This window comes from Herpailurus yagouaroundi, unplaced genomic scaffold, assembly GCF_014898765.1.
Source record: "Herpailurus yagouaroundi ecotype Mexico unplaced genomic scaffold, PumYag 77, whole genome shotgun sequence".
Taxonomy (NCBI): Eukaryota; Metazoa; Chordata; class Mammalia; order Carnivora; family Felidae; genus Herpailurus; species Herpailurus yagouaroundi.
Window position 1 is genome coordinate 20,257,760 of NW_024412388.1, and position 27,797 is coordinate 20,285,556.

General features: G+C 50.7%; 2 protein-coding genes across 4 annotated transcripts; one reads left to right on the forward strand and one right to left on the reverse strand.

Annotated features, from left to right (window-relative positions):
• The first annotated feature begins 6,851 nt into the window (after positions 1–6,851).
• On the forward strand, positions 6,852–18,196 carry NUDC (nuclear distribution C, dynein complex regulator). 2 transcript variants are annotated; one of them, XM_040466191.1, is made up of 9 exons: positions 6,852–7,068; positions 9,409–9,486; positions 14,523–14,726; positions 14,805–14,870; positions 15,651–15,770; positions 15,847–16,041; positions 17,212–17,295; positions 17,390–17,508; positions 17,927–18,196. In XM_040466191.1, exons 1-9 carry the CDS (start codon positions 6,988–6,990, stop codon positions 17,976–17,978), a joined length of 999 nt encoding a protein of 332 aa, XP_040322125.1. In that variant the 5' UTR covers positions 6,852–6,987; the 3' UTR covers positions 17,979–18,196. The 2 variants fall into 2 exon arrangements, with proteins under 2 accessions (XP_040322125.1, XP_040322136.1); XM_040466202.1 differs by lacking the exon at positions 6,852–7,068 and adding an exon at positions 7,239–7,510.
• Positions 18,197–19,250: 1,054 nt separating this feature from the next.
• KDF1 (keratinocyte differentiation factor 1) lies at positions 19,251–27,533 on the reverse strand. Of its 2 annotated transcripts, none has more exons than XM_040466223.1 (4): positions 27,436–27,533; positions 21,146–22,213; positions 20,615–20,689; positions 19,251–20,060 (listed from the first exon to the last, which is right to left on the reverse strand). In XM_040466223.1, exons 2-4 carry the CDS (start codon positions 22,179–22,181, stop codon positions 19,978–19,980), a joined length of 1,194 nt encoding a protein of 397 aa, XP_040322157.1. In that variant the 5' UTR covers positions 22,182–22,213; positions 27,436–27,533; the 3' UTR covers positions 19,251–19,977. The 2 variants fall into 2 exon arrangements, with proteins under 2 accessions (XP_040322157.1, XP_040322149.1); XM_040466215.1 differs by having other exon boundaries at positions 27,376–27,437.
• Positions 27,534–27,797: the final 264 nt, after the last annotated feature.

Below are 27,797 nucleotides of genomic sequence, written 5' to 3' on the forward strand. Positions count from 1 at the left end.
CTCCAGAAGTCATGTTCATTGAAAAAAAAAAAGAAACACTGCACTGACCCTGCAGGATTGGTGGGGAAGTGGTGGGGGAGGGGGCTTTGGGAGCTCCACGTGGCCCTGATATCACTTTAGTCAATGAAGCAGCCTATGCGGGGTACAGGACTGCCTGCTCGCTGGCCCGACCGCCCCTTATCAGATGACTCAAGTGGATAAACAAGGTCATTAACCCAGGCTGTACCAGGGCACCAAGGCCTCAGGTGCACCATCAGCAGGTGGTCATGGCAGGTTTCCCTATTGGTGCCCATAGGACTCTCACTAAGCTGGGAAGCCAACCCCAGAGCTGGACAAGCCTTGAATGCAAGGCCCAACCTGGAAGTGCCTTATCACTGACTTGTTTGCCTAACCTTGGGGCTTTGCTCCTGTTGTTGGTAAGGAACAGGCTGCAGGGAAGGGAGCCAGGACCCTGGGGGGCTGGGAGGACTTTGCCCACTGTGCACACTAGGAGGCCTCCCTCCTCTGACTCCAGTTCTGGGGGGGGGGGGGGCCTGCAGAAATAAGGTCCTGAAGAACTCTCTCTCCTCAGCCTGGATTCCTAAAGCTCCCGAAAGGCTGTGTCTGCTGAGAAGCCCTCCCGGAACGATATTGAAATATGGCTGCTACTTACTGAGCACCTCCTGTGGGGCAAGAACTTTCCAGTCTAATATTAGAGCTTGCCTATGAGGCAAGATTCTTACTTTTTGAAACTCAAAGAGGTGAAGTGACTTGCCCAAGGTCACACCACCAAGAAGAGACAGAGCCCAGATCTGTCTGACTCCAAAGTCCTCGCTTGTTCCCCTGGATCCGCTGGCCCAGTTGTTCAGCCAGATCTGTGTAGCCTAAGTTTTCCAGAGCTGGTGACTACCCGGGTCTCCACCTCGAAGCTACCTGGTCCACAGATACTGCCGATTTATGATCCGGGCAGAAACGCTGCTCTGCCGCCAGCCACGTGGCAACTCTGTCCCGGGCATCTGTCTCAGGACGGTGGAGCATGGGGTCGAGGAGAGGGTGGGAAGGTCCTCGGCTGTGTCGTGTTCACGGACCTTGGCAAGCCCAGCTTGGCAAGCCTTCTGCTATAGCACACGGTTGGGCAGCCATCACCATCCCTGGCACGTGCTCCTGGCTCTGTCATTTTCCAGTTGTGTGACCTTGGGCTGATCCCTTAATCTCTGTGGGCCTCAGGAGCTTCATCTGGGACAATAACACAGTGAGGTCCTAGATGTGAAATTCTAAGCAGTTTCTGGCATTCGGTAGGAGGACTTTGCTCCTCCCTTTCCTCTGCCTAAGGAACCAAGCCCCAGCAGACAAACAGGTGCACATCTTTCATTCGATTGTGAATAATCTTAATCCTTACATTTGTAAAGTTCCTTCCACAACCTTCCACAACTGAAACCTCTTCAGCATCCCCTCGAAGGAGACTGGAGTCAGACCCCTCAGGTTCAAATCCTGCCCCATCACTTAGCGTCATTGGGCAAGTCACTTTACATTGTTGTGCCTCAGTTTCATCATCTTTAAAAGGTACAAGAAAGGCCAATAGTGCATATTGAGTTTATGGGCCCTGAAGCTTCTACAATTTGGAAGGTCCTCTTTAGGAATAGAAAATCAGGTATGAAAGTGAATATTTAAAGTGAGAAAACATGGGGGGGCCTGGCTGACTCAGTCAGTAGGTAGAGCATGTGACTTTTGATCTTGGGGTTTTAAGTTTGAGCCCCATGTTGGGTGTAGAGATTATTTAAAAATTAGAAAAAAAATCTTTGTTTTTTAAATGCTTATTTCTTTTTAGGAGAAAGAGTGTAAGTGAGGGAGGTGTGGGGGGAAGGGTTGGTCAGAGGATCCAAAGAGGGCTCTGCACTGACAGCAGTGAGCCTGATGCAGGGCTTGAACTCACGAACTGTGAGATCAGGACCTGACCAAAGTCAGATACTCAACCGACTGAGCCACCCAGATGCCCCCCAAAATTTAAAAAAAAATTTTCTAATAAAATGAGAAAACTAATCACTGCCAATTACAAACTTAAAATAAGCTGACAGAAAAACATGAATGTCACAAATCCGGGAGAATAACACAATACTTTGATTAATCGCTTGACGATATTTGCCTACGTGTTTTAGCTGCACATTCTTTGCTTGCCTCTTCCCTTCCATTTCCCATCTAATCTCAGACCTCACTTAAGCTTCAGCAAATGCTCTAGAGGAAGTATTCCAGAGACAGGGCTCCGTCCACAATCTCAACGCTGCATCTGTCATGTCTCTTTAGTCTCTGTCAGTCAGGAAAAGTCCCTCAGTCTTTCCTTGCCTTTCACGACCTTGACGCTTTTGAAGAGTTGTAGTTAGTTTGTAGCAAGGCTCTCAATTTTGGGTTTGTCTAAGGCTTCCTTGTGATTAGACTCAGATTATGTACCTTTAGCAGGAATATCACAGAAGTGAGGTGTTCTTGATTCATTCTATCAGATAGCACACATTTCCATCTGTCCTGTGGTTCTCGTTGGTCACCCGAGTAAGGTGATGTCTGCCAGGCCTCTCCACTATACTTACTCTCTTCCCCTTTGTAATGAATCTGTAGTTTGTGAGGAGGTATTTTGAAAATGTAGATACATACCTTCTCATAGTTTGAATGCATGTATGTGTGTATTTATTTATGAACTCATGTTCTCCTATTTTGTTTAGCGGCTTGTAATCTGTTACTATCGCTATTTATTTGAATGCTCAGATTGTCACAGATTTGGCCCACGGGAGCTCTTTCAAGCTGGAGTCTGTCCTTTTGTCATGCCCCATCATTCTTTGAACATCCTTTGTTTTCCGGTCTAAGCAGATACCTCTTTTCAACCCCTGCAATCAACCAGTACTCCAAGAAGCTCTGGTTCAATCTTTTAGTGGAGAGGAGTATTTAAAAACCATGATCTGGGTACTGGGAGGGTAATTAGAAACCTGGACTTGCTCACTGTTATGAGGGTGTCACTGCTCCCAGGCCCTTCCAGAATTAAGGAGAGTACACCCCCCCCCCACACTTACAGTTATATTTATTTCTATATCTATTTATACATACTATAAAACATGGGTTCAGACTATTACCTGCAATTCGAATCTACTATAACAGGGTTCATTCTCATTCTCCCCTTTTTATATTTATAACTCCCTTCTCCAACACCGAGAAATCTGGCTTTCATCACTCTGAATTTATTCACTTATTGGGTCTATTTATAATCAGTCTCCCATATTTACCACCACCCGATTCCCTACGAAACGCCCTCCTTACCCCACTTGGGCTCTGATAGCTTGTGTCTGGCTGCCCCCTCCCACTCAGGGACACTTTCTTCACCTTGCTGGACCCCATGCCATATGGCCACCTTCCTCACCCTGCTGGGGCTCTGACTTTTGCTCTGGGCCACTGTGGCTCCCTCCCCCTTATTTCTTCAGGGGCACCTGGGTAGCTTATTTGGTTGAACGTCAGACTTCGGCTCAGTTCATGATCTCACTCGTGAGTTCTAGCCCCACATGGGGCTCTCTGCTGTCAGCACAGAGCCCGTTTTGGATCCTCTGTCTGCCTCTCTCTCTGCCCCTCCTCTGCTCATGCTCTCTCTCTCAAAAATAAATATTTTAAAAAATTAAAAAAATTTTAAAATAAATTCCTTCAGTGAAAATGGAGCGATGATTCTGTCTTTCCTCTGGAATGGTTGATCAAAAACAGGTTTTATTCTTTTTTTTTTTTCTTTTTTAGGAATAAAAACATGTCTTATTCTTGATAGCCAGGATACTTCACACAGATGTTTCTGATACTTGTAGTTGTGCTTATAGGTTTGTAGTAGGAATTTTGATAAATTCTACTTTGCGTAATTACTATCAAAAAAGAAATATATGCGTGGAGTATTTATTTATTAAAAAAATTTTTTTTAACGTTTATTTATTTTTTGAGAGAGAGAGACAGAGCACAAGCAGGGGAGGGGCAGAGGTAGAGGGAGACGCAGAATCCAAAGTAGGCTCCAGGCTCTGAGCTGTTAGCACAGAGCCCGACATGGGGCTCGAACTCACCGACTGTGAGATGATGACCTGAGCTGAAGTCAGACGCTCAACCGACTGAGCCACCCAGGTGCCTGCCTCTATGCACGGAGTATTTATAATTGTATATGCTGCATATTCTTTATAGGAGAGAACTTCCATTTTGAGTTGGTATCACTATGAAGTGACAATTTAATGATGATTGAAAGAATTTTGTACAGATTTGCTTCTTCTCTTTACATGTCCTTCTTTCTCCTCCACCACCCAGGTTCTTCCCAGGTGTCTTGGGAATCACTCATAGTGGGAAGTGGGATAGAGTGGGCAAAAAACAGTGCAAACAGTGGTCTTGAGCAATTATAATTTGAACTTTTTATTTTTGCAAAATAAAAAGAATATATATATATTAAAGCTTTAATTTATTTTGAGAGAGAGTGCACAGGGGAGGGGCAGAGAGAGAGGGAGACAGAATCCCAAGCAGGTTCCATACTGTTAGCTCAGAGTCCAATGCGGGGCTCAAACTTGAACTCATGAACTATGAGTATTTATATCTATCTATAAAATATCTATATCTATAAAATATATCTATAAAATATCTATAACTATAAAATATCTATAACTGTAAAATATCTATAAAACGTTTATAAAACATCTATATATCTATATCTATATCTATATCTATATCTATATCTATATCTATATAAAGAAGACCTTGCCCAGCCTCTTCCCAAAGCATTGGATGTGCAAGTGAAGGGCGCTGAGGTTCAAGTTTCATTAGATTCACAGAAAATATGCCTCTAATAATGCCTTTCCTAGGTGTTTTTCAGGACACAAAGAGCCTGGCACACAGCAAGTGCTCAGTAAAGGAAGGGCAGTGGTCATTATTATTGCTCTTGCTTTCACCCTCATTTTCTAAAGGAGGCAGTGGAGGAGGAGGAGAAGGAGACCCCTCTGTGGGGGGTGGTCATGTAAAGCTGGACTCCAAGGTTTTAGAGCTTGGGTTTTTTGGGGCGCCTGGGTGGCTCAGTGGGCTAAGCGACCGACTTGGGCTCAGGTCATGATCTCATGGTTTGTGGGTTTGAGCCCCGCATAGGGCTCTGCGCTGACAGCTCAGTGCCTGGAGCTTCCTTTGGATACTGTCTCTCTCTCTCTCTCTCTCTCTCTCTTTCTCTCTCTCTCTCTGCCCCTCCCCGGCTTGTGTTCTGTTTCTCAAAACATTAAATAAACATTAAAAAGATACGTCTTGGATTTTTTTTTTTCTCACCGTGGAGAGCTGTGTTTTCTGAGACCTGTGTATGGCCTGAAGGCCGGGTGGGGGCGGGGGGTGGGGGGAGTGTTTCCAGAAGGAAGAGGGAGCAAACTGTCAGATGCAGCTGGGAAGTTGAGGAAGATAATAGTGGTCCATGGGCTTTGGCAACACAAGGTCATTGTACCCTTGGTTAGAGTCTTTTAAGAAAAGACTAATTAGGGAGTGCCTGGGTGGCTCAGTCGGGTTAAGCGACCGACAGCGGCTCAGGTCATGATCTTGCGGTTCTTGGGTTCAAGCCCTGCGTCCGGCATTGTGCTGACAGCCTGACAGCTTGGAGCCTGCTTCAGATTCTGTGTCTCCCTCTCTCTCTGCCCCTCCCCTGCTTGTGCTCTGTCTGTCTGTCTCTCTCTCTCAAAAATAAATGTTAAAAAAAGAAAAAAACTAATTACAATAAATTGAGGAAAGATAGATAGAAGGTAACAAAGTGGAGAGACAAGTATAGCAATCTTTTCAAGTTTTGCTGTGAGAACCGAAAATTTCAGTGGTAGGATGAGAAAATGGGAGTCACGGAATGGTAAAAAATAAGTGACATTAGAGCATGTTTGTAAATTGGAGGGAATGATCCAGAAGAAAAACATTTGTGATGCAGGAGATTTAAAAAAAGGACAATAACACGGGTAGAATCCCTGAGAAGACTAAGATGATGAATTTCACCGCAAAAGTGGAGCGGTTTTCCATAGATGGCTGGGACGTGTCTCCCACTGAAGGTTGAATACAGCAACCGTTCCATAACTTGTGGGGCCCGGTGCAAAACGTGTTGTCCCTTGTTCAAAAATTAAGAATTTCAAGACTGCATCAGAAGAGCATTAAACCAAGCACGGAGCCCTTCCCAGGACGAGGCTCGAGCCACTGTACAGTTTGTCATCCCAAGAAACTGGTCCTGGCAAGTGTGTGATGATGACAGGGTAGGCTGTCCTTTGGGCTAGGGCCTCCGCTGCCTCATGGAAGGACTGGAAGAGAGGACTTAGGACACTCTCAGTTCCACTTTTCTACAAGCTGGGAAGTCACTCTCAGGGGTGAAGCTCAGAGTTTGTCCCTTTTTAACTTCCAACCCGGCCAGATTTTTTTTTTAATTTTTTTTTAACGTTTATTTATTTTTTTGGGACAGAGAGAGACAGAGCGTGAACGGGGGGAGGGGCAGAGAGAGAGGGAGACACAGAATCGGAAACAGGCTCCAGGCTCTGAGCCATCAGCCCAGAGCCCGACGCGGGGCTCGAACTCACGGACCGCGAGATCGTGACCTGGCTGAAGTCGGACGCTCAACCGACTGCGCCATCCAGGCGCCCCAGCGGCCAGATTTTTTAGTTCAGGGTTTTCTGGAAGGCTCCAAAGCATCTGGTGACCATAGCAACTCACGCCAAACTCCGGGACCCTTGCTCCGCCCACCGCTTCCTGGACGCGCTCGACGATTGGCTCAGCATGTCGACCAATGGTCGGTGAAGCGGGCTGTTTGCCGCGCGGTCAGTGGTCGCGGGCCCGGAGGGAGGCGGGAAGACAGGGCGAGAAGGCGGGCCTGGGCGGTGCGGCGCGTGCGTGTTTCCGGCTCCGCTGCGGAAGGCGGACGACTGGAGCCGTTTGGCCGGACGCGACCCGAAAGAGCAGGGAGAACGCGGGACGCGAGTGCAGAGCTGGGAACTCGGAGCGTGGCTAGAGGCAGGCGCGATGGGCGGAGAACAGGAAGAGGAGCGGTTCGACGGCATGTTGCTGGCCATGGCGCAGCAGCACGAGGGCGGCGTGCAGGAGGTAACGGCCCGCGCGGCTCGGCCTGGCCTGGTCCTGAGGCGCTCGCCAACCCGCGCGGTCCTAGCCACGCTTACTCCACTTCTCTGTTTTCCGGGGTCGAGATTCACCCTTGGGCCTCGCGGGTTCCTGGGATTCCTTCTACGTCCTCACTGCGACCCGGCTTCCGGTCTGGCCTCCCCGTGGCACTTAGGGCCCCATTCGTTTTTGTCCCGGGCTCCCGGCCCCGCTTAGTATCTAGCAACTCCGTGTCTTAGCAACTCCGGCGTCTCCGAACGCGGTTCTGGAAAACCCGCTGCCCTCTCCCTTAACCCGTCCCCCAGTCTCATACATGCTTCCGGCCTCGTTTTCCGTCTGATGGCCTCCCCCGAAGAACATTTCTTAGGATGAAGCGTCCTATACGTTGGGATTTGCATCTACCAAGACCTGGACCGAGCTGGCGAATGTGTGTGTGTGTAGGGGGGGGGGGTGGTGGTGGTAGTGGTGGTGGTGGTGGAGGTAGGGCGGGGTGATGTTAGCACGTGGTCCCTTTAGGCCGTGAATGGGGAGTAGGAGGCCTGGGTTCACAATTTTTTCCAGCACCTACCTACAAGGGACCTTTCCACGTCTCCAAGCCTCAGTTCCTTTGTCTTTGAGATAGAGCTACAAGTCCTTTAATTTCCGAATCTTTGTTGGACAGGAAAAGTCTCGAAGGACAGTAAGGAATTCTCAGTAGTCAGGTTTGTTCATTCAGATACTTCTCGAGTGATTGATGTGTGCCAGACACTCACCAGACTGGGTCCTGGGCATATAGATGTGAGCAGAAATCTGTCCTGGCCCTGATGGAGCTTAAAACTTTTCAAAAGCATAATTCATACATAGTGACTGCATAATAACACATAGCATATGAATGATAAGAACCAACTGTTACAGATTCTGGAGTTGGTTTTTTGGGCCAAAAACGTGGAAAGTTAGAAATAGAAAAGCCTATCAAGATTGGTTCCAGAACTCTCATTCTGTAAAGAAACCAAAGGAACTTGCCTAAAATCATCCAACAGGTTCGTGACCAGACAGGACCAGACTCCTTGGGCCATTGTGCTTTCCACAGTCCATTGCTGATTCTTTGTCTCACTGGGAACAAGTTTGCTTTGAGCTTTCTATTCGCATTCTTTTACCCAGGTGCCTGTGGAGACCAAGGACTCCTAAGCCTTTTGAGGTGGGAAGAGAGTTACTAATTTGCAGGTGTGAAAGATTCCCTTCCTCATCCTCCTGAATTGTTGACATTAGATTTGGGAACAAGTTCATTTTTGAGTGAATCAAAGTGTCTAGAAGTAGAAATTCAAACCATGAAGATATGAGTGGTTCTAAATCTGATGCTAGAACTTTTGGGCAGATAAAAGCACTAAGGTGCTAATTCTTGGTCACCGTTAGATCATTTCATTCAGGAAAAGTTTCACTGAGCATATACACTGAGCCTGGTGCCAAGCTTTGGGGATGTAGACAGAATAAGCCATAGTTCACTCTGGCAGGAGGTCTCTTGCTCTGCAGGCTCTGCTGACAGCTCAGAGCCTGGAGCCTGCTTCGGATTCTGTGTCTCCTCCTCTCTCTGCCCCTCCCCCACTCACACTCTGTCTCTGTCTCTCTCTCTCTCTCTCTGTCTGTCTCTCTCTCAAATAAACATTAAAAAGAAAAAAAGCTATGGCTTAATATAGGAGGTCTCTTGCTCTGGGTCAGGCGCTACTAAGGGCCCTCACCTCCATTATCTCATTTGATCCTCACAGGGTCCCTAGAAATAGGTCCTGCTGCTGTTTCTGTTTTAGAGTGAAGAAACTTCCCCAAGATGACAGAGCTAATATGTATCAGTCTGATCTTCAAACTCGTATTCTTAACCATTTGGATACTCTGGTGTACCAGTCAGAGTTAGTTGGTTTTAAACTTCTCTGAAGTGGCTTCATATACTCCCCTCCTTCCGTCTTTGCCCTACTAACTCAGCCAGTGCCAGTCTGGATGGACTTTTACTGTCTGGAGAGGAAAGCTGGGCCTAGATGTTTCAACCCCTGGATTGAGAGGAGTGTTCTATATCCTTAGGCTCCTTCTAGACCCACAAGGAATATGAAACCCATGTACCCATAGACAGGAGAAATGAGAAATCTACCTTTCAGGCAATCTAAATAAGGTTAAGTTAGGCTTCCTCGTGGAAGTGACTAAGGTAGGACCTGTTAAGGAGGCTGTCTCCTCTGATGAGAGGCTTGGGGTAAAACAGTCAAGTCCCAAGATCCCTCCTGGACAAGAAACCGATTTCTGTGCAGTCAAGGGGCTCCCGTTGTGGCATCTCCGCAGCTGCAGTCTCCTTCTGTCTTTCAGCTTGTGAATACTTTCTTCAGCTTCCTTCGACGCAAAACAGACTTTTTCGTTGGAGGAGAAGAGGGGATGGCAGAGAAGGTGAGTGTTGGGGCCTGCTGTCCCTTGGGAAGCTCTGTCTCTTCAGAAGAAAAGCTCCCCTGGTCTTCTTTTGGCGTAATAATAGCCTTCAGCAGAAGTAAAATGCCAAGGGTGAAGAGTTGGGGACGGGAAGCAAGCTGTCGTTTATTGAAGCCCGTTTCCTTGCCAGGTGCTTTACCTGCCTCTGTTTCCCGTGATCCTTTAGCAGTTTGAGAAGGACAGGTGTTATTATTCCCATTTTGCGAATGAGGAAATTGGCTCAGGGGTGTTTGGCACTTTGTCCTCAGTCTTGAGCTAAGTTGTGAGAGAGCCACCGTTGGAACCAGAGTCTGTTGTAAAACTGTCTTCTGCCCTTGACCGCATGCTGCTGGATTCCTTTTCCACTGAAGAAGTTTTATCTAATTACCTACCTGGTGGTGAGAGTGGGCAAATGTTAGAAATTGAGCTTAGAAAACAAATACAGGAGGGGCGCCTGGGTGGCACAGTCGGTTAAGCGTCCGACTTCAGGTCACGATCTCGCACTCCGTGAGTTCGAGCCCCGCATCAGGCTCTGGGCTGATGGCTCGGAGCCTGGAGCCTGTTTCCGATTCTGTGTCTCCGTCTCTCTCTGCCCCTCCCCCGTTCATGCTCTGTCTCTCTCTGTCCCAAAAATAAATAAAAAACGTTGGAAAAAAAATAAAAAAAAAAAAAAAAAAAGAAAACAAATACAGGAAAACTTAAAGCCAACCAATCCCAGTCTTCCCAGATACGGTGACCCAAAGTTCATGGATTTGGGAGTTGCATTTTGTGGTACAGGCTCTGAGACCTTGGACTTCCTTCTGATACTTTAGATTGTAATTATATTTTTGAAAATTGGTAAGTTGTGAAAATGTTACCTCACCGAACAATGATTTTTAGGACATCGATACTGTTTTCACTTAAAGAGACATAGTAACAAGAGGGAGTCATTTTGCGAACTGCTTCCTGTGGTGTCAGGCATCTGACAAGCTAGAATGTGCTATCCTGTGTCTTGATGATCTGAGGCTACTCTGTCATAGACACATTGGCTTGAGAGTGGGAGTCCTGGAATCTCAGCCCAGTTGTGTGGGTTGGTTGATTTCCCACCAATTCTCTGGTCCTTTCAGTCTACATGTCTGCAAAGTGGAAGAAGGTGGACTTACTGACCTGTAGGACCCCTTCTGGCTCAAATATTCTTTCTGTGTTAGTGCCAGCACCTCCTGTTTCTCTGCGGGCCAGACTGCCTTATAATAGCATTTGTTCATTCGTTCAGTGCACATTTATTGAACGCTTAATGCTTTGTCTGTGGTAGGTATTATGCCAGACCCTTTGGGATTACATAGGTGAATACAGACTGGCCTTTGTTTTCATGGATCTCACAGTGTAGCATGCTGCCCCCACCCCTTAGTAAATGAAGAAGTGGGTGTTTGGGCAGAAGCCCTAGGAACATTAAATGGGGGACTGCCCTAGGTTGGGGGCTCAAGGAAGACTTTGAGGAAGCGGTGCTTGAGGTATGAAGGATGATTAAGAGATAGCTGGAAGAAGGGAGAGCGGTGAATAAAGAAGTGGTGTCTTACAGGTATGGGGGTGATGGTAGCTGCCATGTATGGTTGTCTGCTGGTCCCGTCTTAGACCTTGTCATGCTCCTTGGCTCTTTGTTCACTTAGATTCAGCTCTTCCCCAGGAGGTGGGTCAGACTCTCGGGCAGGCAGAAACCTGTCCAGCCTTCCCACCTGGTCTCCATGTGTAACACAGTAACTCCTGGGTATTGAGTGCCTACTGTGTACAGGCCACCAGGTACATCATTTTTAAGTGCACCCATTAGGAGCAAAGGCTCTGGAATCAGGTAGACGTGAGTTGGAATTCCAGTCTCCCCCTCCATTTCCTGCTTTACCACTGTGTGGCATTGGGTAAATCACGTTTTCTCTGAGCCTCATTTTTCGCAGCTGTAAGGGGGTCTAAATCCTTATTTCATAGGGCTGTTGTGAGGATAAAAAGAGGTAATGTAGATGAAGTGGCTGGCATTTGAGAATCAAGTTCATGGTCCTTTTCTGAACCTGTTGGAGCCAAAGCAATCCCACTTTGGGTACATACCCAAAAGAATTGAAAGCAGGGTCTTGAGAGATCTGTACACCCGTGTTCATAGCAGCACTATGCACGAGAACCAAAAAGTGGAAGCAATCCAAGCATCCACTGATGGATGAATAGTGTCATATATACATATGATGGATCTAATAGAATATCGTTCAGCTTTTCAAAGGAAGACGCACAGGAGCACTTCTTGAATGATTTAATTTATGTGAAGTTCTAGAACAGGCGTATGTTTTCTCCTTCAGATGTTTTAGGGTACCCTCGCCATGGTAAGGTTAAATATCTCCTACCTTTCAGTGTCTCTTCTTGCCAGGCTGGTGGGAACCGCTCTTTACTCCCTGATTACCCAGCCTTGGTCAGAGAAAGCCTGTGTTCAGGTCTGCCCGCTTAACAGTCTGGGGCCTGTCATCTTCCTTTTTTTTTTTTTTTTTTTTAAATGTTTATTTGTATTTTGAGAGAGGGCGCTTGTGCCAGTGTGTGCACGCACCTGTGCATGCGCGGCGAAGGGGCAGAGAGAGGGAGAGAGAGTCCCAAGCAGGCTCCACACTCAGCACAGAGTCTGCTTTGGAGACTGATCCCATGACTGTGAGATCATGAGCTGAAATCAAGAGTCAGAAGCTCGACCGACTGAGCCACCCAGGTGCCCCTGGGGCCTGTCTTGTAGAATTAGCCCAGCTGTCCTCATCCTTCCCTGCTCTGCTGGGCTGTGGTTCCCAAAGATGTGTCTAGTAACAGATGCTTGGCTCTCTGACAGCCTCCTGGTTGGCACCATAGAGTAGGCTCCACACCCCCAGGGGTCTCTGCCTGGGGTTGAGCCTGGGTAAAGCTGGTGGGAGGAGATTGGGAGGAGGGGTCAGAGACTGCTGTGATTGGCCTTGGCTGTGCCTGGTGGTTCAGCTCTGCCCTCACCTAACCTCCAGGAGCTAGGAAGGAACAGGACGAATGGGATGTAACATGATTCACTGGAGCTGGGAGAGGGGAGGGCCCTGCTCCCGCCTCCCCTTGGCCACTGGTTGGCAAATGGCTTGAGTTCAAGGTCTTCCCGATTAGGGATTTGGGACCAAGGCCCTTTGGTGGAACAGCCTTCGCTGGCGTAATTGTCCCATGACTGATTCTATTGACAGCACAATGGCCTTCAGGTGACTCCCTTCTCTTTCACACACACTCCATTTTGTTAACCCATTTGGTTGGGGGATGCTTTTGGTGCCCTTCAGCGTTGTAGAGTGTAGAACTACTGCCATGTGGCATGAGGTTGGGAGTTTGGGGGTAGCCGGAGGAACTGACATCAAATGAATGAGAAGCCACGGGGCATTTGGTAGAACCTAGGTCTAGGAGCCCATGGGTGACTTGTGACCCTGAGCCCCACCTACGCCCCTCAGCTCTTGCAGACCCCTCCTTCCATCCAGCTGTGGCTCAGAGATGTTTGGAAGGTGGTAAATTGACCACCGATCATGTGCTGAGTGCCCGCGAGGCCTCTTCCAGATGTGTGGACAGACACAGGTGGGTTTCCTGAGTTGGGTATGTTCCTGGGCCTGCTGAGGGTGAAGAGACACTGGAGCTGATGCTGGAGGATGAACAGGAGATTGCCAGGTGACCTGGGAGTAGGGACAAGGACATTTTAGGCAAAGAACAACTTATGCAAGATTGTTTTTGGTAATAATGACATAGAAGCACAGAGTGATGACCTCCGGTCACACAGGTAGAAGGAGTAGTCCGGGAACTCCAGTCTAGGTGTGACTGTCGGGTCTGCTTGAGAATTGGGCAGGAGGGCTTGTTAAAGACAGGCTGCCGCGCCCCACCCGGAATGTCTGATTCAGTAGGTCTGGGGTGGGACTGAGGTTTAGCATTTCTAACAAGTTGTGGGTGATGGTGGTGTTGCGGATGTGGGGAACCACATCTTGAGACCTATTGGTATGAATAGGTGGGCCATCTCTCCCATTGTATTTTTATAGGGGAGAACATACTTGTCCCCACCCCTAACCGGCTGACACTGGATTAGCCTCAGTCGGGCAAGGGGTGTTAGGAAGCTAACACTGTGTATGTGGCTATGATGTGGCAAGGACCGTGCCAGCCTCTTGGTAAGCATTTGTCCCATTCGATTCTCGTGACAGGTGAGAAAACTGGGGCTTAGAAAGTGTCAAAGTCATTCACTTGTCCAAGGCCACGCAGCCAGCTAGTGACAGTGGCAGTAGTATTGTGGTAGCTCTTGGGCAGCAGGGAGACCAGCTAGCAGGATGTGGGTTGGAAACATTCTGGGAAGGCACAGTGGGAGAGGAAGGATTTGACGTTGATAGCTCTTGGGCTGAGGAGAGGAGGAGTCTAGCCTTTTCCCTCAAGAAAGCTCTCTCTGGCTTCCTGCTAATGTGGTGATTCTGGATGTGTTGGCTGAGTTGCTGCTGTCCTGGAGACAGGTACGCATGGGGAAGAGATCAGTCAGGGAAGCAGGTCAGTGCAGGCCTGCAGGCTCAGGAAAGGTCTCTTGGGCGGAGACTGGAGTTCTGTTCATAACAGCCCTGCTCTGTAGGGAAGGACCTTCTGAGCACTTACCATTGGGTCTGCACAACAGCCCTGTGAGGTATAGGGATTCATCCTCACAGGTGAGGAGTCTGAAGCTCTTACAGGTTAAGTTCTTTGCCAAAAATACAATAGCTAGTGTGTGACAGCTTGGGTTAGAACTCAGCCCGTCTGGCTTCACTGTCGTGTTCTTAGTCACTAGACTGTGTGTTTTTTAAGTAACCACTGTTTATCGTGCCAGGTACTTTGCAGCTGTTCATTCGAGTTCTGAGATAGGTGTGTACAGTGTCCCCCCCATTGTATAGATGAGGAGCTTGGGTTCTGAGTGCAGTGCCTTTGCCCAGGCACCCAGCAGATAGAGGCGGGACTGGACTCCAGGCCTTGGGATACTGGCCCCAGCCCCAGTGCCTCCTCGCCTTCTGTCCCTCCCCCAGCTCATCATACAGACCTTCAACCACCACAATCAGCTGGCGCAGAAGGCCCGGCGGGAGAAAAGATCTCGGCAGGAGAATGAGCGGCGGGAGAAGGCCGAACGGGCAGCCAGGCTGGCCAAGGAGGCCAAGTCAGATACCTCTGGGCCCCAGATCAAGGAGCTGACAGATGAGGAGGCAGAGAGGCTGCAGCTGGAGATTGACCAGGTAAGAGTGGGCTCCCTGCACCCCCATCAGCACTGGCAGCGAGGATGCTCTTGCCAACTGCTGTGCCCTTCACCACAGAAAAAGGATGCAGAGAATCATGAGGCCCAGCTCAAGAATGGCAGCGTTGGCTCACCAGGGAAGCAGGTGAGTTGGACTGGGGGTGCCTAGTCAGGGGCTTGGAAACTTCTAGGGACTCTGTAGCCTTTCCCCATGTCTCGGATGCTTTCCCCTATGCCCTTTCCCTCAGTTTTGGGGGTCCTCCCCATCCTTCAAGATCCCACTCCTAGACATTGGACCACAGGATTGGGTTTAAAAAAAACCTACTGGTCTTAAAGCCTTGGCAGGAGAGCCTAAGAGCCAGAGAGCGCAGTGCTTAGACAGGTATCATTTGGGTGGGCTGGGGTTTGTGGGCCCAGCCTGGCCCTTTGCGGCCATATATGTGGGGGATGTGCCCCTGGGGCTCCTCCCTCTCAAGTCCAGCTTCCCAAACAACGCTTGGGCATTCATTTGTCTTTCCAGAGTTTCTGGTCTGACAGTAGGAGTCTCAGCCCCACAGACACAGAAAAAGAAAATTGATCATTCGGCAGCCTGGTTTTATTTTAGAACCCTGTTCATAGCCACCTTGTGACCTTCTGTTTTGTGCTGGGCTTTCTTTCCAAGTCCCTTGGCTTGGATCCCCAGCTAGGTTCCATGGGTCCATCTCTGACTGTCACTGTTCACCAACTGTGTCCTTTGTCACATGGTATGCTGCTTGTCTCAGAGATCAGAGCCATTTTTTTTTACCTCTGGCTCCCAGTGGGCCCTGGAGTGGGCAGGGACCAGGTCTATTTCATTTTGCGGCTGTATGCCCAGTGCCATCCCTGGGCCTGGCTCAGCGGGGTTCAGTCTGTCAGGTAAGTAGCTGAGCACCCCAACTGTGAGCAGGAGGCTGAGGAGGACGAGGAGGAGGAGGATGAGAAAGACAAAGGGAAACTGAAGCCCAACCTTGGCAACGGGGCCGACCTGCCCAATTACCGCTGGACCCAGACCTTGTCGGAGCTGGATGTGAGTGGCCGGGGCTTGGGTTAGGAGGTTAGGGAGCCAGCCTGGGGCTCCTGCTGACCTCCCCTGCCCCATGCAGCTGGCGTTGCCCTTCCATGTGAACTTCCGGCTGAAGGGGAAGGATGTGGTGGTGGACATCCATCGGCGGCACCTCCGGGTGGGGCTCAAGGGGCAACCAGCGATCATTGACGGGGAGCTCTACAACGAGGTGAAGGTGGAGGAGAGCTCGTGGCTCATTGAGGACGGCAAGGTGGTGACGGTGCATCTGGAGAAGGTGTGAGCGGCCTGGTCTCCTGGTCTGAGTCCTGATGGAGAAAGGAGGGAGGGTGTCTGCTCATTCACTCAGGGACCATGCCGGGGGCCTAGTGGACACATTTAATCTGCACAGGACTTTCAATGTAGGTCTGTCCCATTTTATTTTATTAAAAAAAAAATGTTTTTACGTCTATATTTAAGGGGGAGAGAGAGAGAGAGAGAGATAGCATGTGAGCATGGGAGGGGCAGAGAGGGAGACCGAGACAGAATCTGAAGCAGGATCCAGGCTCTTAGCTGTCTGCATAGAGCCCAGCATGGTGCTCGAACTCAAGAGCTGTGAGATCATGACCTGAGCCAAAGTTGGACGCTCAACCAACTGAGCCACCCAGGTGCCGCGCACCCCCCCCCCCCCGTTTTTTTAATTTTTGAAAAATTTTTTTTTATGGTTCGATCTAAAATTCCTATTTTAGAATCAGGGAAAGGGCGGTTCAGATTTGCCCAGGCTCCTACCTGTAGGTAGGGATGGAGTCACGATTGAGTCTTTGATACCAAAGCATCTTGTTTTACGTTAGGTTTGTACATGCATTCAATGCAGCAAATACCTGAGTATGTACTATGTGCCAGACACTGTTTTAAGTGCTGGTGAGAGAGCACTGAGCAAAACATAGAAAATTGCCTGCAGGAAGCCTCGCCTCATTCCCTCAGAGATGCGACACAGACACCAGTAAATAAATGTAGTCCCTGTAAAGTGCCATGAGTCAAAGGAAAGCTTTCCATGGCACGTCAGGCCTGTCCCAGCCTACCTGCCTTTCACTCACCTCTCCCATGTCTTTGCACTAGCTTCTCCCAACTGGAATGTCCTCTCTTGCTTTTTCATCTGGTGTACCACGTGTCCCTCAGGCCTAGTCCTGGTGCCACTCTAACTTCTGTCCCTCTACCCTGGATGAATAGCTCCCTCTGCACTTCATTTTTGCCCTGATGACACTGATTTGTAACTGTCTCCATTTGCTTCCCAAGCCACTGGGGATGGCAGAGGTCTTGCCCATCTGCACCCTAGGTCCCCGCACAGGGCTTTGTGGGTCCCAGGTACAGGATAGAGGAGAGAGTTGGGTTTTGGAAAGGTTGGGGGGTGGTTCCTAGGGTACAGAGTGAGCTACCTCCCATCTCCCGGTGGTTCCCCTCCTCACAGATCAACAAGATGGAGTGGTGGAGCCGCTTGGTATCCACTGATCCTGAGATCAATACCAAGAAGATCAACCCTGAGAACTCCAAGGTGAGCCTTAGCTGGTTGTGTTGGGCCTCAGCTGGGAGGTGAGGGCCTAGGTGGCCCCAGAGCTTCACCCGTCTTTGTCACTACCTGCCCTCAGCTGTCAGACCTGGACAGTGAGACCCGCAGCATGGTGGAAAAGATGATGTACGACCAGAGGCAGAAGTCTATGGGGCTGCCCACCTCGGATGAGCAGAAAAAGCAGGAGATTCTGAAGAAGTGAGCAATGCAGAGATGGAGGCTTGGGGGGTGGGGGGGTAGTTCTGGGGGGGGAGGTGGGTGTTGGGTCTAGGCCTGGGTGACAGCAGTGAGTGGGTCACTGAGCAGGACACAGGGGCCGCCCTTCCCCTTCCAGAATGAGCCAGCCAGGTTTATGGATTGATAGCCTCAGCTTGCCTACTCTAATCACTTTCTGAGGTCATCTTGAGGACAAGGCCACCTCAGGGTAGGAAGGGAGAACACAAGCGGTCATTGCCATCTATAGGAAAACCCTGAGGCTCTACCGCTTGCCTGGCCTGGCTCCAAGTTGCTCAGGGTTCTAAAGAAATTAGACCTGACGTGGGAGGTTGGGAGAAAGGGGCTAAGTTTCCGGGAGAGGGATGGCCTGATTTACCTTCTTCCTACTTTCCTTCCCCAGGTTCATGGATCAGCATCCAGAGATGGATTTTTCCAAGGCCAAATTCAACTAGCCCGTATATGCCTCCCTGAACTCTTGGGGCTGAACCCCAGCCATCCACTTTTTCCTACCCTTCCCTGGGACTTGGGGGCCTCAGGGCTGGGACAGGTATGGGACTGGCCCAGACACACTGGTCCCAGGGCATCATGGGAGAAGGGCTGGGGCCTTGTGGGGGGTGTCTTATCTTCCCCAGTTGGCCTACTGTTACACATTAAAACTATTTACTCCACCTGTTTTCTCTTCCCTCTGGTCTTTCCCTGGGGGACAGGCCTCTTATTGCTGGTGCTGGGGGCTTGGCTTTTAGCCCAGCTTCTGCCATGTGACCTAGAGCAAGTCCTTACACCTCTCTGGGGCTGTTTCTCATTACTTAGAGGGAAAATTAAAACAAGGCTTTTAGTCTGTGACTGAGCAAAGGTGAGTTTTTCTGGATACAGGGATCAGAATACGTGTCGTATTCTTAAAGGGGCCCATGACTCAGCAGAATTTAAGACCCACTGGAGTTGATTCCGTTTTCATCTCTAAGACAGTTTCTCACTGTGGACATTCTCAATCTTGGAGAGGCCTTGACCTGAATGAGATAGCAGAGCTGAAGGAAAGGGGACAGTCTTGTCACTGGTACTGGGGCCTTGTGGTCACAGTCCCCAAGGGGACCATCTCCATTTTGTGTATTTGATAGGGAGCTGGATAGTTTGCCTAGTTGTCGCTTGACACAAGGTGCCTGTGAGATAATAAGATGCTGTGGGGGGTGAGGTGGATCCTGGATGTCTATCTTGTTCAGTCAAGAATGGGCTGGTGGGTCTGCTTTCCCCTCATTGCTGAGAGGACTAAGACACTCCTGTGTGTGAAGAGTAGCTAAGGAAGATCCTTCTGGACCCAGCTGGGCTCTGATGTCCAAACAAGGGGACCCTACTTCTACCCCAAGCAGGTCAGCTTGCTAACTTTGGGGCAAAACTGCCAAGAGGCCAGCTTCCAGGTTGAGAGCCACAGTTACTTGTCATGTGGCCAAGTTCCTTGAACCCTCTGAGCCCCAGCCTCTTGGTCCATGAAAGGATGACCCCATTCCAGGGTTGTTGGGAAGGTCCAGAAGATCCCAGTGGACCACAGTGCTGTCAGAACCAGGGAGAGGTAGAGGGAGCCGAACTGCAAGTTGGAGGCTGGGTGGGGGCTGACCCATCCTCAGGGATTTGGGGAAACTGCAGGGATGGGCAGTGAACTGGGGCAGCGGGGGGGCTAGGCCTACCTAAAAGAATCCCTCAACAATGACAAAGCACTTGTTAGACCTTCCTTAGGTACAGAAACTGCTTCTTTATTGGGGAAACCTGACGGGTAGACATTCTTGGTATCATTTTAGCCTTATGACTGCCCCACAACACTGAGGCAGGCTGGGCACCCTATCATGTCTCTTGTGCAGCGGCCAAGCAGATTGAACAGAAAGGACAGTATCTGCTGAGATGACCAGGCCGTCTTCTGTTACCTTTGTCCTTGCAACTGTGGTGGTGTTAGCATCCAGAACACCATCAGCCAAGAAACAACAGAACATAATGTGGAGTGGGCACGGCCCACAGAATTCCAGACAGGCCCTGCCTGCTCCCTAACCCAATCCATTAAAATAAGCTTCTTTGAGCTGTCACCCTCTCCCTCCCCATCACGGGGAGAGGGAGGTTGGCATGTTTGGTTATGGGGTATATGTTAAGGGGATAGAGATAGGATTCAATCCCAGAAGGTAATTTCGAAGTCTTTGCTTTCCATGACCGAGGCTGCCTGAAGACCAGGGGCAGGAAGGAGCAGGCCCAGGCAGGGGTCAGGCCAGCAGGGGATCCAGGGGGATGTGGGCACAGTGGCCCAGTGAAATGCACATGGTCCAGGAACCAGTCAGCTGAGGCAGGAGGAGCCACGGTGGCCACTGCTTCTGGTCTCATGGTCCAGCTTCCTCCAAAGGGGGTCCTGCTTCCCCTCTTCATGCTGTGGGCTATACTCCCAGAAGGGGTTGCCACCACTGGGCCTGGTTGGGGTTAGCAGTACACCTGGAGCAGTGGCGCTCCTGATGAATCTGTGTCTGTGCCCTGGAAGGACGAGTCGTGGCTGGCTGGGTATCCTGAGAAGGGAAGAGGAAACAGGCTCAGAGAGGGGAAGGAGCTCATCTAGGTTCCAGGGACAGGGAAAAGCCTGCTGAGAAGGAGCAGAGTAGGACTTGAGCTTGGGTCAGTCTGATCCTGGCTGGGTGACCCACTCGGTTTCTTGACCTCCCTGAGCCCCAGCCTTGCTGTCTGTAAATGGGTAATGACCTCACTCCCGGGGGCTGGTGAAGACCAACAAAACAGTAGTAGCACACAGGGTAGAGTGTTTTCAGCACCAGTGGATAGCACCCCCGCCCCCCCCCCCCCGCCCCTTCACTGTCCTCCCCAGTAATACGGGCTTAGATGCAGCTTCTGAACCCTGCATTCAGGGACAGCCCCCTGAATGTCTCCCAAGTGAACCCTTTAAGCCAGCCTGCAGGATTGGGATGGGGTCTGGCTGCTCGGGCTTCTGGTCCCTTTCTGATCCCATGCCCACCCACCCCAGGAGGAAGCTGAGAGGGGAGAATGGAGGGGGGTTGCCAGAGGGGACTGTAGGGCAGTGTCCTCTGTACTAGTCAGGTCAGAACCAAACCTGGGGCTCCATAAGGCCTCAGCTTCCTGGCGATGGCATCTGCAGTGGTCTCCTGGGAGATCTGCACTGTGAGTTCTAGGGAGGGAACAGGAGGGGGCAGTAGTCATTATCACATCCTTTTAACCCTAGCCCCCACCAGCTCCCAGCCCGATGAAGGAGGGGTCACCTACCCCTTGGCTGGGTCAGAGAAACAGTGTTTAAAACAAAGACACAGGCAGTGTGTGTGCGTGTACACACGCATCTGTGCGGTGGTGGGTGTGTAGGGGTTTTGGTTAGGGCAAAGGTCCAAATTCATAATGGGTTCCTGGGTCCTCTTAACCAGGTTAGGCCTGCAAGTTACTCTGGCAGGCGGTAGCAGGGGACAGAAGGAGCCTCTTACGGGATGCAGAGGAGTTCAGAAAAGGAAGGAAAAGGAGGAAGAGCAGCGACTGGCTGAAGGGTGGACCCACAGTGGCCTCAGACCCCAGCGCAGCCCTCCCTTGGTCAGCACCTCCTCTGCTCTGCCCCTCAGCCATGTGGAGCTCCACCTACCATCCTGGCTGAGCCCTGAGCCCACCATGGTCTCATGGCCACTGTCAGGGGCGGCAGCAGGGGCAGCACCCCGTGTGGAGCGCCCCTCTGTGGTCTGCGGGCGGGTGCGGCTTTTGCGGGTACTGATGCGAATGATACCACGAACCAGGCGGCCCTCGGCATCCTGCTCATCCAGGTGGTAGTCCTGGGTGATGCTGCTGATAAGGTCCGAGATTTTACTGGTCTTCTCCAGGAACACAGTGTCTGATGTGCACTTGGCCAGCTCGTCGATCTGGTGCACACTGAACAGCTCTGTCAGCTTCTTGAAGATGAGCACATCAATCTCTCGGCTGGACATGGAGCCGCTTCCTATCTCGGGCAGATCCAGGTCCGACTCGTGGAAGGAGTAGTACTCTTCAGAGCCACGGGGGCTGCTGGCAAGGGTGCTAGGCAGGCTGTGCCGCATGGGTGGGGGCTCGGCCAGTGGCTCCTTGCAGCAGGAGTCCGCATCAGGGGCTGGGGAGGTGGCACTGCGGTAGGGATATACAGGGATGCCTTTGAGCTTGACGTCAGGGTAGCTGAAACTGCTACCCATGGTTGACTTGAGCCGTTGGCCATCCCGCTGACCAGGAGGTGCACGGTCGGGACTGGGGGGCACTCCATTGTGTTCTTTGGACCAGTTGGTGTCAGTAGCCCTCTCAGGGGAGTCCCCAGCAGACAAGCAGGGGCTGCCACCCCGCACGCAAGCCCCACAACGCTGGAGGCAATTCCGGCATCGGCGGAAGCAGAAGGCAGCCCGGCACCAGTCCCACACCCAGGGTCGCCAGAGCAGGCAACAGGCCGGGGGCTCAGCAGCAGCCTCAGCAGAGCCGGAAATGAAGGTAAGGCTCTCAGGCCCATGGTGGCCAGGGTCCTTGGGGTCTGGCCTGCGGGTGCGGCGGCTTGGTGGGGGTTGGGATGGCTCATCAAAAGTCTCCAGGCATAGCTCTGTTGGCTGCTCCCAGGGTCCCAGGCGTGGGGGCCCAGATGATGGGCGGGGGTGTCCGGGGCGGGGCATGGCTCATTGCATGATTTGTTGCAGCCAGGCACCTGTAGAGGAGAGGCCAGAAAGGGGTCAGGATCAAGGGTGCGGTTATGCCCATGAACCCTCACCTAGTATCCCTCCCTCCCCAAGAGGAAGTTCTGTCTCTGGTCTAACCTACACGTCAAAATCTCCTGGGACGTCATGCCCATTGGGATGGCTACTATTGAAAAACCAGAGGATGACAGGCATTGAAGATGTGAAGTGGGAATGTTTGTAGAATGGTGCAGCTGCTGTGGAAAACTGTGGCAGCTCCTCCAAAAATCAAACACAGAACTGCCCTATGATCTAGCAATTCCAGTTCTAGGTATACACCCAAAAGGACTGAAAACAGGGACTTAAACAGGTATTTGTATTCCAATGTACATACAGCATTATTTGCAATAGGCAAAAAGTGGCAACAATCCAAATGGCCATTGATAGATGGATAAATAAGCAAAACATGATGTATACATACAATGGAATATTATTCAGCCCTAAAAAGGAATGAAATTGATATAGGCTACAACATAGATAAGCTTTGAGACAAGTGAAATAAACCTGACCCAAAGGACAGATATCGTATGGTCCCACTTACACGAAATATCTAGAATAGTCAAATTCTTAGAGACAGAAAGTAAAATGGTGGTTGCCAGGGGCTGGAGGCAGGGGAAAAGGGGAAGTTAGTGTTTAATGGGTAGAGTTCCACTTTGGGAAGATGAAAAAGTTCTGGAGATGGATGGCAGTGATGGTTACACAACAATGTGAATGTGTTTGATGTCACAGAATTGTATGATTAAATGGCAAATTTTAGGGGTGCCTGGGTGGCTCAGTCGGTTAAGTGGTTGTCTGACTTCAGCTCAGGTCATGATCTCACAGCTTGTGAGTTCGAGCCCTGTGTTGGGCTCTCTGCTGTCAGTGTGGAGCCAACTTTGGATCCTTCGTCCCCCTCTCCCTCTCCCCCCTCGGCCATGCATGCGTGTGCTCTCTCTCTCAAAAATAAACATTTTTTTTTAAAAGGTAAATTTTATGTTATGTATATTTTACCACATAAAAAGAAAAATCCCCTGAGATATCACTTTCTAGGGAATGGTCTCCCCCAGTTTATTCCCACTATTGGTAAGCCTACCCAGCACAGAGTCTCTGAGGCTACTCAACAAATGCCTTTCCATGTGACCTGCTACAGAACCTGAGCATTACTACCTTCCCTTTTCCCTCTTCCTTCAATCAGACATGGGGCTGTAACAGTCCCCACGTCAATATTTCAATCTGGCTCAGATTTGCTCTCCTAGCAATATTTAACACCAAGCACTCTTTTGCTTCCTTTGATTAGACAAGAAAGCCACAAAACACACCTTCTTTCCCTTTCTGACTTGGTTGCTAGCAAACTCAGAGCAAAAACTTCATTCATTCCACAAACACTGAGGGTGGCCCTATGTTAAGGCACTGTAAAACCAAGGATGAATAAACTACAGACCCTGTTCTTGTGATTCACTCATGGTTTTGTAGGGAAAACAGATGCTTAAAAGATCCTAAGATGGAACATGTAGGATATATGAGGCATTATTGGAGCGAATAACTATGCCTCAGGGAGTTAGGGAACATTATGTAGTGATATGTTTGGGAAGGTTCTTGATTACATGTAGGGGTTTCCAAGTAATAAACTGGATTTTCTGTGACATTGATCCTTTATCTTTTTCTCCCTGATTTAATGGCACCGAGGTCGTAGAACTGGTGGTATGTGAGGAATTTGGGACTGAACATCAGGATATCTGTATTCTAGTCCCAGTTCTGGCTCTAACAGACAATGTGCTTTGGACAAATAAATGCCACCTCTCTAATCAGGGCCACAGTCATGTCACCCAGGTACTGTTGAGACTCCCATTCTGGCCACTTCCATTTCTTTCTACTTACTGCAGCCAGGGAGAATTTTAGCAATCTGGAGAAACCTGGCAGACACCACTTTAATCAAATGATCAAAATTAACATCACTGATAATGGGATGAACTGACATCATGTGCCTCCTGATACTCTGCACTAAGAAGGATATGACATTACTTAAGTATTTCTGCCAAAAAAACATAACCTGAATATAATCAGGAGGAAACATCAGACAAGCCCAACTTAAGGGCATGACAACTAAATGCAATGTGTGATCCTGGATTGATCAAGAGGAAAAATTGGAAACTGGGTAATGTGGATAAGTGGTAAAATTTACAAGTAGACTGTATATTATTGAATAGTATTATGCCAATGTTAAATTTCCTGGCGTTGATTACTATGGTTATATAAGATAATGCTCTTAAGAAACATACACTGAAGCACTAAGGGGTAAAGGAGCATGATGTTGGTAACCTAATCTCAAAAGGTTCCCAAGAAAATCCGAAGGTTCATGTGTCTCGAGAGAGAAAGGGAGGGAGGGAACGTCAGCCATGGTGGCTAGGTAAGAGGATACAGGAATTCTTTATTCTTGGAATTATTCAATCCACTTCCCCGGCCCCATTCTGCACTCCTTCTCTAAGGAGCCTCCATATCCCCAAGTGGGATGGTAACCTGTCTTCCTACAGCTTTCTGCTGGGCTCTGTCAGCTGGGTCAGCCTTGAACCCATTGTTTGAGGTTAAGCCTATATGACCCCAAGGGGCAGGGACTGTGTCTGACTCCTTTCTGCCTCAGTGTCAGAACAGCGTCAGATACAGTAAGTGCTTCAGGGGACTGACACATTTTGTGTGGGCTTAAGAGTAGAATCAGGACCATGGGGCAGAAAGAAAAAGGACTTCAAGCTCTAGGCTGACCAGAATAGGGGTAGCAGCAGTCTCAGGGAAGGGGGTACAGACAGAGACTAATAGATGACTTGAAAGCCCCTCACAACCCAGATAGGCAAGTGGTTAAAAACCTTTGCCTTGGTTTGAGCAATGTGGGGTTGGGGGTATGGATTCATTCAGTCACTCAATTAACAAATATTTAGTGAAGGCCTACTGAATGCCAGACACTGTTCTAAATTTTGGTGGATAAAACAGGCAAAAATCCCCTAGCCTCAGTCAGGAGTCTGCATTCTAGTGAATGAGTTAGTTATTGATGGCCCACATTGTTCTATGTACCGTAAATGTATTAAACCAATTTTCACAACCCTATTTGTTGGTGGTATTATTATTATTATTATTATTATTATTATATACTATATACCTAGAGGTCCAGATAGGTTAAATAAGTTATCCACACATCTACTTTTACCCAAGCAGCCTGGCCCAGAGTCTTACTCAATACCTCATCCTATCTGTTACTTGGGAGGGAAAGGGGCAAAGTGGCCAGCTGCCAGCTCCATGGACAAGCCTATACCCACGGAGGGACCACATAGGGAGCCCTCAGCCTTCCAGGCTCAGGCCTTGGATGAGGAGGATGGGTGCGTCTACACTGTTTCAACCACACTGAGCTCTGGGGTATGTAAAACTTTCAAGGGGTTACTGATGAGGGTCTGGATCACTCCTTCTCTACCTCCAAGGCTTTAGGATTGCTACTATTCATTAAATTCACCCACCAGGGGCACCTGGGTGGCTCAGTCAGTTAAGCTTCCGACTTTGGCTCAGGTCATGATCTCATGGTTCGATTTCAAGCCCAGCATCGGGCTCTCTGCTGTCAGCACGGAGCCTGCTTCAGATCCTCTGTCTGCCCCTCTCTCTGCCCCTTCCCTGCTCACACTCTCATACTCTTTCAAAAATAAACATTAAAAAATAAAAATTAAAAATAAATAAATTCATCCCACCAAATATTTATTGAGCACCTACCATGTGCCCAGCACTGTGCTAAATGCTGGAGAAACAGCAGTAAATGGGCCAGAAATAGTCTCCAGCCCAAGAGGGCTTTCACTTTACCTAACACTCAACAATTGTTCTGTAAATGTTATATTTACAGATCAGGAAGCTCAAGCTCAGAAGTGACTTGCCCAGAGACACCCAGCTGGAAAGGGATGATACAGGATTTGTATTGTGCTCTACCAGACTCTGGAGCCCATGTACTTTGTTTTGTGCCACATACCTGGAATGTGGGTGAGATGGAGGTGGGGGGGGGGGGTTGGGGGTGGGGAGGGTACTAAGGGCAGTGGCTTGTTTCAGTTTTCCCCACCCCTCTAGGTCCAGAACCCTTCTGAAGTCCAACTTAGCCCATTTCCTCCAGGCTCTATCTTCCGCTGGCTACTGCTGCCCTCACATCGGAAACCCTAAGAACACTGGTCATTGGGTTTAGTGAGGGGAGGGCCCCTGCTCCTGTTGTGGCCTGGGACAAGCCTCTTGGCCTCAGTTTTCTCATCTTTAATTAGGGAGAGATGAGTATCTTCCTGGGCCACTGTGAGGTCTAAATGAGTTATTTCGTGCGGGTTTCTTAGTGTGGTGCCTGGCACGTGGGAGGGGCTCGGTCGCCGGGCGCCCCAAGTCACTGCAGGGGCCCGCCCTCCCCAAACTTCTCATTGATGCTCTCTCCTCCCCTAGTCCCTGAGATCACACATACACACACACGGGTCGGTCTCTGTACCACCCCCTCCGCCCAAGGTCCCCAGGACAGGCCTCACCCCCGTACCCAGCCTAGTCTTGCACACCCAGCGGAGACGGGCACTCCAACCCTGCTCGGGAAACAGCCTTCGGCTCTCGCCCCCGGCGTCCCCGCACCTTCTATTTCCTGCCCCAAAGGCTCAGCCCACGAATCCGGCATCCGGGGGCACCCAGTCCCGGGACAAGGGAGAACCAGACCCGGGCACTGCCCCTCCGATTAGCACAGCCTCTGCACCAGCCGGGGCCCTCGGGGCGAGCTCCACGCTCTCCAGCTGCAGGGGCCCTCCGCCCGCGGGCAGACGCAGCCCCTCTCCCGCCCTGACACCGTTCCTCCGGGTGTGCACGCCCCCCTCCCCCCTCCCCCCTCCCGACACTGCCACCCCTCCCGGGGCGAGCAGAGACCCCCGACCCCAGCCAGCTCAGCCCTGAGGGCGACCGCGGCCCCCCCCACCCCCATTCTGGCCGCCCAGCCCAGACGCCCGCTCAGGCCGCTCCCCGGCCCGCGCACCCCGGAAGTGGGAGGGTGGTGCCCGAGGAAGCGGCCCCGGGACCCTCCCCCGCCCAGGTGTAGCCTCGGGCGGGGGGGGGGGGGTCTCTCCACACCGGCGCCACCCCGGCCCGCGCCCCCACGGGCCCGCGCGGGGCTTACCTGTCCCGCCAGGTGAGCCGCCTCCGGCCGGCCCCTCCCCCCGCCCCCCTCGCCGCTCACCTGGGGCGCAGGTGAGCGTCTCGCGGGAGCGCTGCACGGGCCGCCGCTGGGGACACACTTCCTGCCTCCGCGAAGCGCCGCCGCCGCGCACCTGGGCCGAGGCCCCGCCCTGGGTGCGGGGCGGGCACCGGCGGCCCGGCTTGGGGGCGAGGCCTACGGACTCCGAGCCGGTGCTCGGCCTGGTCTGGTTAAAGGAGGCGGGTATCGTGGGCCGACGCCGAGGCTCAGTCTCCTCTCCTGTTCAACGGGCAGGTGTCCCAGGAGGCTCTGAGCACCTGGGGAGCGCTGGCCGGTCCTTAAAGGCCCAGCTCGAAGGTCTTATCCCCTGGGATGCCTTGCGCGCGGGGGGGGGGGGGGGGGGG

Bases quoted from the DNA above. Each gene is read 5' to 3' on its own strand.
- KDF1 (XM_040466223.1), bottom strand. From the start codon at position 22,181: ATGCCCCGCCCCGGACACCCCCGCCCATCATCTGGGCCCCCACGCCTG. The intron at 20,690-21,145 runs GTAGGTGGAGCT...TTCCCTCCCTAG, and splicing joins CTCAGGGCTCAGCCAGGATG to AACTCACAGTGCAGATCTCC. The intron at 20,061-20,614 runs GTTTGGTTCTGA...TTCCCTTCTCAG, and splicing joins GAGGCCTTATGGAGCCCCAG to GATACCCAGCCAGCCACGAC.
- NUDC (XM_040466191.1), top strand. From the start codon at position 6,988: ATGGGCGGAGAACAGGAAGAGGAGCGGTTCGACGGCATGTTGCTGGCC. The intron at 7,069-9,408 runs GTAACGGCCCGC...TCTGTCTTTCAG, and splicing joins ACGAGGGCGGCGTGCAGGAG to CTTGTGAATACTTTCTTCAG. The intron at 9,487-14,522 runs GTGAGTGTTGGG...TCCCTCCCCCAG, and splicing joins AAGAGGGGATGGCAGAGAAG to CTCATCATACAGACCTTCAA.